This window comes from Meles meles, chromosome 2 (genome assembly GCF_922984935.1).
Source record: "Meles meles chromosome 2, mMelMel3.1 paternal haplotype, whole genome shotgun sequence".
Classification (NCBI taxonomy): domain Eukaryota; kingdom Metazoa; phylum Chordata; class Mammalia; order Carnivora; family Mustelidae; genus Meles; species Meles meles.
In genome coordinates, this window is record NC_060067.1 from 110,923,353 (window position 1) to 110,936,980 (window position 13,628).

General features: G+C 45.5%; 1 protein-coding gene across 2 annotated transcripts in view; it reads left to right on the forward strand.

Annotated features, from left to right (window-relative positions):
• Positions 1-7,477, forward strand: part of TSPAN5 (tetraspanin 5) — a 176,058-nt gene extending 168,581 nt beyond the window's left edge. For both annotated transcript variants that reach the window (XM_045997273.1, XM_045997275.1), the window contains one exon: positions 1,832-7,477. In XM_045997273.1, coding sequence (XP_045853229.1) covers positions 1,832-1,897 — 66 coding nt within the window. In that variant the 3' untranslated portion in view covers positions 1,898-7,477. The remainder of the gene's footprint in view (positions 1-1,831) is intronic.
• Positions 7,478-13,628: the final 6,151 nt, after the last annotated feature.

Consider the following 13,628-nt stretch of genomic DNA (forward strand, 5'->3'; position numbering starts at 1 on the left):
ATCTACAGGTTCAGTGCAATTCCTATCAAAATTACAGCTGCCTTTTTTGCAGAAGTGGACAAGGTCCATCCTAAAATTCAGGTGGAAGTGCAGTGGACCCAGAGTAGCAAAACAAACTTGAAAAAGAGCAAAGTTGGAGAACTCACTTTCTAATCACAGGCTTACTACAAAGCTACAGTGATCAAGGTGGTACATAAGGTTGAACATATAGATCAGTGGAATAGAATTGAAAGTCAGAAATAAGTTCTGCCCCTATGGTCAGTTGATTTTTGACAATGGAACTAAGACCAGCCAAGGGGAAAGGATTGTCTTTTCAACAAACGGTGCTGGACCAACTGGATGTCTGTAGGCTAAAGAATGGATTTGGACCCCTACCTCACACCATATATAAAAACTAACTCCAAACAGATCAAAGACCTACACTTAAGAGCTAAAGCTATTTAAAACACAACAACAGCAACAACAAAAACTCTTGGAAAATAGTCTAAGTGTAAATCTTTGTGACCTTGGATTAGGCAGCATTTTCTTACATAGGATACCAAAAGCACAAGCAACCAGAGTGAGTAGGTAAGTTGGACTTCATCAAAATTTAAACTTATGTGCTAAAAGGATACTACTAAGAGAAAAGACAGTCCACAAAATGAGAGAAAATATTTGCAAATCATTATGTCTCATCGGGTTCTAGTGTCTAGAATATATAAAAAACAACTAAAGAATAAAAAGACAAGCCTAATTTAAAGATGACCAAAGGAATTTTTTTAAAGATTTTTTTTTTTTTTATTAGAGAGAGAGAGAGAGCAGGAGAAGGGAGAAGGTCAGGGGGAGAATCAGACTCCCCGTGGAACTGGGAGCGCCATGCGGGACTCGATTTCTGGACTCCAGGATCATGGCCTAAGCCAAAAACAGTCACTTAACCAACTGAGCCACCCAGGAGCTCCGACCAAAGGATTCAAACCAGATATATCCCCAAAGAAAGTACAAATAGCCAATAAACACATGAAAAGATACTAATAATTAGATGTTAGAGAATTTCAAATTGAAACCACAGTGACCTAGCACTTCACACACACGAGGATGGATGTAATTGAAAATAGACAGTAGAAGATAATAACAAATGTTGGCAAGAATGTGGAGAAATGGGAACCCTCGTACATTGCTAAAGGGAATGAGAATTGTAGTCACTGTGGAAAAGAATTTGGCACTTCCTCAGACTTAAATGGAGTTCACGTAAGACCCAGCAGTTCCACTCCCCAAAGAATTGCAAACCTGCTTACCAGAAAGCTGGACAGGGACATTCACATGAGCACCATTCAGAACAGCCAAAAAGTAGAAATAGTGTAAATGTCCATCAGCTGATGAAGGATATGCAAAATGTGCTTTATCCATCTAGTAGAATATTACTCAAGCCATCAAAAGGGTTGAACTACTGGTACATGCTACTGTAGGACTAAACCTTGACAACATTTTGCTGTGTGAACCCAAAAGACCACGTATTCTATGATTCTGTTTATATGAAATGTCCAAGGTAGGCAAATCCGAGGGACTGAAAGTAGATTCGTGGTTTCCAAGGATGGGGGAATGGGGTGCCTGCTAATGGGTAGGGTGTCTCTTCAGCGTCATGAAATGTTGTGGAATTAGACGGCAGCGATAGCCGCACACCGTTGCCAGCATAGTAGACATCACTGAAGTAAAGACTCTGAAAGGACACATTTTATATGAATTATTTGTCAATTTAAAAAATCAAAGATAAGGAAAAGGAGATTCATTGGCCAGGGAGAAACCTGCTGAAGTGGAGTTTCTCTGTTTGACTCTCTTTTCCTTCCTTTGTCAGATTTTTGGGATCTGCCTGGCTCAGAATTTGGTTAGCGATATCGAAGCTGTCAGGGCCAGCTGGTAGAGCCCTGCCTCACTGCTGTATGACACTGGCCGGACCCAGCCTTCCTGACCCTCCAGCGTGCCCCGCCAAATCCACGCTGCAATCCCACGGGATGGAACTGCCGAGAACTTGGTTTTGGGCGGGTACAACTGGGAAATGCTGCTCACTGACCGAATTAAAAAGATAACCAGTATGAAAGTCGTTGCGCCGTGCATCTCTGCTGTATCCATGAATTTATGGATGGTTGGATACTTACCAAAAAAAGGAAAAAAGGGAGGGTGAGGGACCCAGCTGTACTTGAATTTGTGGAACACACAGTCTTGTTCTCTCCTTCAGTGACTGGAGGGCTGGGACAGGCGGTTTTTGCTCTTCGTCAGACCTTGAAGGGACTTCCTGGTCCATGGCCTAAAGAAGTGCATCTTTTCTAAAATTCAACCCCTAACCTGGGAGGGCTGTGGGTTTTTTTTTGTTTTGTTTTTGTTTTTGTTTTTGCGTCACTTCACTGTACATTTCAGGGACCTGTTAAAACTATCATCCCAAGAAGAAAACAGCTTGTCTTTGGGTTCAGATGTTGTGATCACATTCAACAAGTCATGTGGGTGGGCACACCTGGTCCCTCCTGGAGTGTCTCTTTCAAGGGGACTTGTGTGTTTCATGTGTAAGGAGTAAGGGCATTGGTACACTTAATGATGCTGAATTTTAACAGGACAGATTGTTGTTCTCAGTAGGCCTGAGCTGTATTTTCTATGAAATTCAAGGAGAAAATGAGGTTAATGGAGAGGCATTAACTAATACCTCTCACTCTAGCCCACCAAATTAGTTGTTGGATTCTTTGGAAACTGGAATATTCTGCATTTTGTTCTGTTTTTTTGTGTGTGTGTTTTTGTTTTTGTCTCCCAAAAGTGAGAGAGCTAGGATACAGTTTCTCTTAAAGCGTTTTCTTACTCAGCTTGAATATTAATTTTTTGGTGTACTCTCCCTGCATGATCTGCGAATCTGACTCTACCAGCTCCTTTTCCTGCCATCTTTCCTACAAACATTTATAAATGTTATTTGGTTAGCATTTATTTCATAAGTTCACCACCCTGAGCGGTGTGGCGTGTCCTCGGTGGCCAGGGAGGGTCCTGCCGGCTGGGCTATTGCAAGTGCTTCTGTGGACACCATGATCCCTTTACCCTCTCAGTCTTCGGGCCCGTCTGCAGCCCCTCCCCTCCTTCTCTTTGAATGGAATCGAACCTAATTCTGAAACGGTGTTGACACAATCAGAAGATATATCCTAATTTTTTTTCTTCTTATTCTGGTTTCAGTTTGCTTTTATTAAAAGAAAGAGTGCATGGCCAGAGCTCCTTCTGTTCTCATAGTGCAGACTAACCGTCAGGATGGTAACAAAGCACAAATACTTAGGAAGGCAGTGCACTGATGGGACAAGTGTTCTGTGACCCAAGGTGGGAAACCACTTTCAGGTGCTGCCACTCACCTGTCCCCACCGGCCTGGGGAGGGATGAATTTTGCCCTCTGATTTGAACCCAGCTGGTTTCTACCAGGAGGTCCCTCTCCTGGGGAGCAGATCATAGCCTGTGGAATGCTGGGAAAACCACAGGTGTCTTTTGCAGTGATGACCCACTTGCCAACACAAAACTGGGCGTCTAGCGAGCAGGCTTTATGGAAACTTAGCAAGGTTTTCTGTTTTAGCCCCATGTTGCATCAAGGTGGCTGATGAACATGTTAAATCTGCTCAGAGGAAGGACAAAGATTCTTTGAAAATTGTCTCCGGAGCGTGGGTGTGTGTACGACTGCATGTGTGTTTTGTGTCTCTGTACAGTTAGAGATGTTCATTCCATATCCTGGCTGTAAGATGATTCTGTGTCATCTCTGCTCCCACGCAGTTGTCATTCTGTAGTGTCATTGCAACATGGAGAAGACTTGAGCCCCGCGGTTGGCACCCCTGTCTCTTTTTATTACCTCATTCTCCAGTGAACTCCATCTGACCAGTTGATTCAGAATCAGGCAAGATGCCCTCCCTTTGGCACATCCAGTGAAAGGCCAATCGGCAAGTCCAAGTGAGTTCTAAATTTTAATTAACCACCCTTTATTTTTTACACTTGAGAGTGGTTGTAATTAAGGCTGTCATTAATAAACTGGTTCTTCCTTACACGGAGTTATGTCTTTCTTCGTTACCTGTCTTGGAATCGCAAGAGTCTCTAATCCAGTGGTTCTCAGACTTTAGCGTGCGTCGGAATCAGCTAGAGGGCTTTTGAAACCAATGACTGTGTTTGCCCCATCCCCAGATTTTTGGATTTAGTAGTTCTGGGGTGGGATGCGAGACTTTGCATTGCTGAACAAGGTCCCAGGTACTGCTTTTGCTGTGGGTCTTGGAGGCAGCTGTTGGAGAAACATCACTCTGATCTGTTCTCTGAGGGGGAAAGGAACCTTTGGGGGTTTAGGAGGGAAAGGTCGCTCTGTGCTGCTGAGTGCAGATGGAGAGCTGGGGACGTAGGACCTCTCTCCCTGAGGTCACCGTCTGCTGGTTACAGTCACCTGGAGGCCATGAAAGACACAGGTGATCAGCCCTTGCCCATCAGGGTTTTAGAGTTAGGGAGCTAGAGCCTATGATTTTAAGGAGCTCCCATTAAAAATTGGATACACGGTGAGATTCAGGGCCCATTATTTTGGTAACATTCACAAGTCTTTTCTAAGAAAATTATTTCTAGTAGTCCCTGAGAACAGTCTTAAAAACCCATTTGAGAAGAGCCAACAAAAATGTCCTTTCATTGTGAATTATCACCGTAGAAAGTTTTTAAAACTATTCAAGACTTTTTTCAAAGATCAAATGAAAACAAAATTTTCAGGTTCATACAGAATTCTCAGACCCAAGTATGTCCCAAGACTTGTTTGAGAAACGTTTTACCTCATTTCCCTGGATATTTGAGACCAAAATGTAATTCTGACTTTAAAGAAATTTGTCAGTGACAAAGGGAGATAAACCCGTTGAGTTTTCCTAGCCGTGCTGTAGAGCTAGATTATCTACCTCTGTGAGGTAATTGGCCCTCCTTGCTCACAGCAAACAAAGCCAACAAAGAAAAACTACAGTTCTTAAGTAAAAGGATGCTTTGTTGACAAAACTCCAAACTTACAGGAAGTTTCCTCCCTGTTTCGAAGGTAGTCTTGGGAGGATAGTTACTAAGTTTCTCTTTATCTCTTTTGTTTGCTACAAACATCACTGCTTCCACGATTTAAAAATACCTAATAACTGTTTTTAAAAATGAACACAGGAATTAAAGTAGAATTTTGCATCATGAAGCGCTTAAAAGAGAAGTATCTTTCTGTTTTCTTCCTCCTTTCTTCTCCCAAGGAACAAACCTTTTTGTTTCCCGGCAGCCTCCTTCCTACTACAGGTCCCGGTCATCCTTCTCTTGGGGGAATTCTGAAAAGTGTCTCTTGGCCTTTTCTGACTGTGCAGAATGTTTTCTCATTCATGCCCTGTGTGTGTGGGTGGGCAGGAAGGGAGCCGCTCTGGCCTTCCGTGGAGCCCGTCTCTGTCGGGTTCCGACTTGCTTGGACAGGAGCCCTGGGAAGCCAGTGGGCTGAACAATGAGGAGCTGAGCCCAGTGACCTGGCTGGCCCTCCGCAGCTCTCTTGTCATTTATTCAGTGAAGCCCTCTTTCCTTAGGGGAATCCTGTTTAAACCTCCAAGGAAGAACCGGAAACCTCTCCATGAACACTGGTCCCTGGGGGTTCGTGGCCAATTCTCTCCAGGGAGGTCATGGGGCTGCTTCCGGGTGCTGCCCTCTCTGCAGTGAGAAGCCTGGTCTTTGAGAAGGAAAATGCACTATTGGCCTGGAAATGCACTATTTCTGGCTTTCTGGTGACATGCTAAAATCCCTGAATGACGATAGGTAAGGCACATGTATCTGGGTAGGGGTAGGGGGCAGACGAGAGAGGCCAAACTCTGCACAAGGACCAAAGCCATCTTTAGTCTTACCTTTGCCTTCTCTGGTTTTTTTGGAGGAGTTTGTGACAAAGGTAGAATTCATAAAATTAGAGAAGTCCTCATTTTTAGGACTTGCTTAATTTGGGGAATTAAATACAGCTTCCTTTGGCTTGTTCATGGGACCAGAGAAAACCTAAAGGAAGAGCAGGTTAGTGTATGGGTTTCACACTGCGTAAATATACTCAGAAAAGAAAGCAGCATGCAAGCAAGATAGTGCGTCCCATGTTGTTGCTTTTCATCGAATGTGTAATTGCATTGTAGGCGGGAGAAGGCCACCGGTTCAGTCTGGAGCTCATCTTCGTGTATTAACTTCTGCAGAGCTGATGGTTTGACAGGAACGTTTTAGTGGCCTGCCCCCTAGTGGTGACCATGTGAAACGACTGACTGGAGCTGGAATAGTTACCGCGGGAATGAAATCACTCTTCCGAGGTACTTGTGCTTTGGAGAAACTTGAGGGTTTCTGTAACGCGGCTGTGTTTTGTGTGCCTTGGGTTGGTAGGTCTTTCTTTCCCTTTACACACTCCTGGAAGTGACACAGCTTGTTTTGGAAAGGGAGAGAGCAGGGTGCTTAGCTCCCTCCCCCATCTATGTCCTGACCTTGCTGCTGGGACTTCACAGGCCCCTGGGGCAGGGTGCCTGGAGGTCAGAGCTGGGCCCTGCCTTCCTGTAGAGACTCAGACACGGGGCCGGCTACAGCTGCTCCTCTGCAGGGCAGGCAATTCTCCTGAAGCAGTGCCAAGGACGGCTCTTGTATTTTCCGCTACGAGCGCCCCCATGGATCGCCTGGGGTTTGCTTTGATCTGCAAATCTGCAGCTTCAATTTTAAAGAAGATTGGTAGGGTGTTGGGGTGGTCTGGATCACCGGTTGTACCTTGTGTTTGAGGTGTTTGTTACAGGTTGAACTGTCTTCCAAAAATTCATGTATTGAAGTCATTACCCCAATACAGCACAATGTGACCTTACCTGGAAACACGGTTGTGACAGATGTCATTAGTTAAGATGAGGGTCCTACCACAGGAGGATGGGTCTTCTGAAAAGGGGAAATTTGGACACTGATACACACAGAGGAAGAAGGCCCTGCGAACTTGGAATGCCAAAGACTGCCTGGAAGCCTGCAGAAGCTGGGAGGGAAGCAAGGAACGGACTCCCCCTCGGAGCCTCCAGAAGGAACTGGTGTTGCCAACACCTTTGGACTTTTGACATTCCAGAACTGTGAGATGCTTTCTGTGGCATAAGCCACTGACTTTGTGCTACTTTGTTACTGGAGCCCTAGGACACAAATACAGAGTTTGACTGTTTAGTGCCCCTTTTCAGGGTAGACGGGGTAGGACTGCTCTGAGGTCCGTGGGCTGCTTTTCAGCAGGAGGACGGTCAGTGTGTATGGGCCCTGGGCAGAAGCCCTCCCTGTTATTCTTTAAACGGATGTACCTGAACTCCTCGTAGGGCGTGCTCTATCTGCTTTAAGCTCTTAAAAAGAGTCTCAAGATGTTTTGTGGGACATCGTTAGCATGAGGAATGCTTTTTATTACATTACGATTGAAAATGGTGGTCCTGAGCTGTACTTAAGTCAAAGATCTTCAATGTAACTTGTTAGGACGATTATTTTACAAATAAAAACGCTCGATTTCCATGATGTGTGCTTTCTTGAACTCTGGTTACTTCGTCCCTGGTTCATGGACACCCTGCTCTAAGACGGTGCCTGGGGGACTGTGTCATCTAGCCCTTGAAGTGACAGGTGGTCTTTGCTCCAAGTTGCTATGTTCCAGGTGCTGCTATGAGCGCTCTGCGTACGTTTTTGAGGAAGTGTAAACTGGAGGAGACACACATGGAATTTAGACTTTGGCCCGAATTAAACTGCTCTCTTCCAAGGTGCTGCTGGCCCAGATGGGAAGATCGAGTACAGAGCAGCGGAAGAAGGCATCAAGGAGGAAGACAGGCTTGAGCAGGGCCCCCCTGGCCAGGGCAGAAGAAGCCATCCAGGGCAGGAGGAAGAAGGTGAGTGCTGCTGGGGAGGTGGGGAGGTGGGGAGGCCCTAGGAGTGGGGAAAGGTGCTGATGAGCACGGAGTCCTGCAACTGTGGTCTGGTCCCTGGCATGTGCCAGGACCTCAGAAACCTGCCGAATGAGGGGCATTTGTGAATATTTTCATGATCAGCAACAATTTCATACCATAAATATTTTTTTCTAATATTTTATTTATTTGACAGACAGAGATCACCAGTAGGCAGAGAGGCAGGGAGAGAGGGGGAAGCAGGCTCCCCGCTGAGCAGAGAGCCCGAGTGGGGCTCGATCCCAGGACCCTGAGATCATGACCTGAGCTGAAGGCAGAGGCTTTACCCACTGAGCTACTCAGGCGCCCCCATACCATAAATATTTTTATGATCACATAGTATTCTATTGTATAGATCAGGGGTTCTCAAAATAGGCAACATGGTAAAAGCCCAGGCACTTTTGGGGGGTTCCCAAGACCCTCACGAAGAGTCCATCATGTCAGCATTATTTCATAATAATACTTAGACATTTCCTCCTTATTATCCTTCCTGAGTGCACAGTGGAGATTTTCAGACGCTGTGTGCTGTGACCATGCCCTCGCTCTGATAGCTAATGGAGTGTGTACTTAGTATTTTTGTGCTTTAGACCTTTCTCCCTTTTAATTTTTAATATAGTAAGTATTCATAGAATATCCCATACAAACGAGTTATTTGGGGCCTCCACCATTTTTAAGTGTTAAAGGATCCTGAGGCCAAAAATGTTTGAGATGCTGGTATAGATAAACTATAACCAACCAATCATCACTGTTGGCAAGTTAGGTTCTTCCCAGCTGAATAAAGTGGCAGTCAACTCCCTTCCGCATTTTTTCTGTTTTGCACATTGATAGCCTCCTTATAGTGGAAGGATTGTATTGAAAGATTAAACACAGCTGATTTGTGGCACCTGTAGTTAAGCCTTATTTCAAGCTCTGTACAGTCAATACCTTACCAATCGGAGGGCGAGAGGGGGAAGAGAGAGTATTAAAGCAGATAGGAAGAGTTGGGGCTTACTCATTCCCTTCCAGGGCAAAGGACAACCTCTATGAGATGTCAGTTCCTTTCTGGACTCTAATGGAAAGAACTGGAGTCCAACTGGGCATTGAAACACATGCCTTAATGACTCAGTCACTGCGAATAGGAGGCTGGTCACTCGCGAAGCCCGCAAAAACAAAAGTCACCAAATACATGTTAAAGATCTTATTGACTCTATTCAATCATTTAGGTTGAAGAATCGGGCAGCATCTTTCCAGCACATAGAAAGGAGCTCTGAGTAGCTGTACAAAATGAGAGCGTTCTATCAGCAGAAGAGAGCGGGAACCAGAAGGTTATACTAGCGAAAAGTGGATTGGTTGTGTGCAGGTCAGTTTCCTTCAGGGTATGGGTGGTGTCTGTCAGGCACATGAACATACTCTTGTGATTAGATAATTCTTGGTTGATTGTTTTAAGATTTCATTTCTAGGAGACACCAAAGCTGTAGTTAAGTCTTGGTTTGGTGTCTCCATTTTGGGCCCATTACCTTTTTCATATTGTGCAATCTTACACAGGGAAAACTCTTCGGGTTGCTTTTAGGAAAAGGAAACCCATTTGTGGTAAAGTAAGGTCACAGACTGTATATGTGCTGCTTAGAGCTCGGCCACTGCCCATGGTGGGGCCTTAGCCATATTACTTTTTCTCTCACCTTCCGTGTCTTCCCTCGTAAGATAGAGATAGTGGTAACTACACCATGGGATGAAAAGGATCCAACTACTCTTTCCCAAACACTGTGCATGCCCTAGACTTCACCTAAAAAAAAAAAAAAAGAAAAAGAAAAAAGTGGCTTTCTCAGGGAGGGTCTGTCAGAACTTGGGGACCCTCTCTCTGCTCCACCAAGACCTGCTCTATAAAACTCGTTCGAAGAACTCTTAACCCTTGAATGCCTTTGAACGTTGTCTTTTTCCCCCATAGAATCGGCCTATATTGTTAACTTCTAGGTCTCAAGCACCTAGATATGCAGGAGGCTGTGTTCTTGAGCATGTCAATAGAAGATGGAAATAACTCTGTTTCTGGGTGGAGAGTATGTGCTCACCTCAAGAATGGAGTTGTATTCTGTAAAATAGATCTCTATTTCCCTGTACGATGTTTTCTTCAAAGGTGAACTGACCCCGACAAGCTCCAGACAACTTTGGATGAGCTTGGGCCTGTGTTCAGCCCTCCCAGGGGCCCTCCTCTCCCCCAGCTCTCCAGTCCTATTTAAGTACCCAATAGGGAAGGCAAAAAGGGGTGAGGATCAAGCCTTGGGAGAAATTATTTTGCTCACAAATTCCGAGTTTCTCCCAGGCTTGAAAGATTTTGGAACCAACCATTTTTTGAAATAGCTGTGTTGCTGGGGAGGAGGGGATCAACATTAAACCGAGGAAAACTCTTGTGGGATTGCCAGATGAAATGGAGGTCCTCATGACTTTGTTCCGGTTTAAATAGTAAGAGTATTCATGCTGGACTAGATGGCTATCCGTTAGGCATCCTCAGGGTGGGAGATAAACCACCCTTTCCCAGACAACAGGAAGTTCTGGGTCCTCATGTGGAAAGACTGCAAGGCACACATGGACACGTGGAAAACTGAAGTGAAAGACTGTGCACCTATCATGGGTACAGTCGCTCCCTGTGCCTTCTCTAGGAGCTAATGGGTCCAGATTATCAGCAAGAGGCTCCTGGGTCTTGGCTTCCCATCAGGGTGATGGGGGACAGAATGCTGTGGTCAGTGGTTCTATCTGAGGTTGTTCCCAGTAAGACTGAGGAAGCATGAGGATATTCAGGTGGTATCCAGAAGATACGTCAAGACTAACTATTCCAGGTAGATTAGGGTAGCAGAAAGGTCTCGGGCCACTCTGAGAGCTGCCTACCATAGGCAGTATCTGGAGTGGAGCCACTCAGGAAGTGTGCTTCCTCTGAGTGTAGTGGTTTACGTGGCAAGTGATAAGTGGTCCCAGGGTCAGAACTTCGTGGCCTCGAAAAAGGATGAAGGTTGAAGAACGATCCTGGGTTATTGATGCAGTAAATGGCCACCTGCTTGGGTAGGATGATGACCCGTTTGTTGGCCAGATCAAGCTGTCTCTGAGGACTTGAGAGAAAGCTCGATTGCCCTGGGTTCTAAAAGGCCAATGCTGTTCCACTCTAGCTGCAGATAAGAATCACTTCTATCATGTTTGGAGCTTTAAAAATTCAGATGCCCAGGCTCCAGGTCCAGAGATTTAATTCCCTAAGTTTTGGGTAAGGCACATTTTTTTTTTTTAAATGGGGCTATTTTTGGTGTCTCCTGGGGACCCTGAAGTAGTACAACAATGTGTGTATTTAGGAGGTGCTAAAGGGCACACTGCAGGCCAAGGCACTGAGCTGCATATGGAGCATCTCCCGCTGTCAGGGCTGAGCTGGGGTAAGGACTTGCCACTGGATGTCTCCTCGAGGTGCCGTAAGCACCTCCCACCCAGGGCTCCAGAGCCCGCTCATAGTTCTCTTCCAGGAACCTGCTTCTCCTCCTTTGTTCTTCCTCTCCGTTAACAAACATCACCACCATCTTGTGCACTGTCACCAAGTCAGACACTTCAGAATCATCTTTGCTTCCAAACTCCACCCTTTTCTGTCCATCCAGTCGCATGAAGAACCATGAAGACTCTGATGCTTTCCCCTCCTGGTGAGTTAACAAGGTAGCCTGCCTCTGTTTCACCGCAGGGAGGAGGCATGAGACTCCTGGGACACGTGCCTTTTGTTACCCACTGCCCTGTAGGCTCTAAGTTTTTCATGCCCCCAGTCCCGCGGGGGATAGTGACCACACTTAAAGTAGGTTTGTGCTTCAACCAAGGAATGCCCCAGTCTTATAAAGGGATCTGCAAGGAGTCTTGGCCAACGTTTGACCACCCCTCCCCTCAGCCTGGGGAGGCATTGTCTCTGTCTTAAGAGGCTGTTTATTATATCCATATCCTTGGCGGGATAGTTTGAGACAAAAGCTCTCTCTTCACGGGAGTATGGAGACATGCGCTGCCCGTGGGGAATTGTCTCCCAACATTAGGAACTTACCACAGTTACCCACTAATCTTCCCACTGGGGGTGTGTGTGTGTCCTGTTTACAATAGTTCTGTTTTTAGAGCAAAACATAAAGCAAATATTCCAATCTTCTAATTAAAAACTTCTGTTTTTTGGGGCGCCTGGTCGGCACACTAGGTTAAGCGTCCAACTCTTGGTTTTGGCTTAGGTAATGATCAGGGTCCTGAGATCGAGGCCTGTGACTGGCTTTAGATTCTCTTCTCCCTTGGGACTCCTGGGTGGCTCAGATAAGCATTTACCTTCGGCTCAGGTCATGATTCCAGGGTCCTGGGATCAAGCCCCGCATCAGGCTTCCTGCTCAGCAGGGAGTCTGCTTTTCCCTCTGCCTGCTGCTCCCCCTGCTTGTGCTCTCTCTCTGGCAAACAGATAAATCTTTAAAAAAAAAAAAAAAAAGATTTTTCTCCCTAGCCACCTCCCTCCCCCAAAAAATCTTAAAAAAAAAAAAAAAAGAAAATTACAGTTTTCTATAACGACATAAAAAATTAAAATGTTTAATTAAGCACCCCCCCCCACCATTCTGGTCTTCTCTATTTTTCCCACCGTGTCTTTTGCCTCCACTCTTTCGTATGTATCCTCTGCCGCAGGATGCTTAGTGTCCTCTCCCTACAGACCCCTGTAACTGTTTATGCAGTTAACACTCGTACTTGTTAGCTTCGTGTCATAGATCGTTTTCATCTTCTCCCCCAGTGGACCATATCTGTCTTCTCGTTCTGTCCCAACGTGGTGCCTCATGTGCACAGTAAGAGTTCAGTCAGTTTTTGTGTCGCGAGGAAAGCTGCCACATCAGCAAGCCTGGCTGTTTGGGGTTTTTCTGAACTTTGAGAGTTAAAGCCCGTAGCCTCAGATGTTTTAGTCCTTTGTCCTTTGTTTTAATGAGTTCTGTGACTGTGGCTTGTGAGCAGAACAAGCTGTCCTCAGAGGTTTTGATGCTTTAATGATTAGCCTTGCTAATCAAAATTTCATTCTGCTCCAAATAACAGAAAACTTTGCTCGAGGGTTTTCAACAGCAGGTGTGTGTCTCACGTAGGACTGAGAGTCCTCATACAGGGCCGCTCCTCCAGTTCTCTGATGCTGCTGAGGATCGAGGCTCTTTCCCTCTTTCTGCTCCACTGTCCTTTGTGGACCGGCCTTTGTACCTTATGGCTGCAAGAGGGCTGCGGGACTTGGGGAGCCCATATCAACATTGGAGGCAGGGAAAAGGAAGAAAAGGAGAAAGTGAAGTTTAGGAAGCTGGGAAATTGGAATATCTTAAACTTGGCACAATGTCCCCCTGAACAAGAAGGGAGTTCTGTTTGAAAAGGAAGGAGGAGCTGGATATTGGGTAAATAACTCAGAATATCTGTTTAAAAGATAAAATGTCTTCTAATTTTTTTTTGGTCTTTTTTTTTTTTTTTCCTAATTCGTCCTACCTGTCTGACCCTTGCTCAGGCCCACTGTTCCTATGTGTCCTGGCTTTGTAGACATTTGAACCATGTCTGTGTCCCAAGTGGCGACTGATTTCTTCTTCCTCTTTCCCATGCTCTACCTCAGTTTCTCAGAAACGGAAGACATTTTGTTTGGTTGGGTCTCTTCCTGATATCCTGGCCATCTTCCAATATGGCAGAGATGTGAGGAGCTCTTGCAGATTTTTGGTGCTGGGTTGACCAACCCTCTAG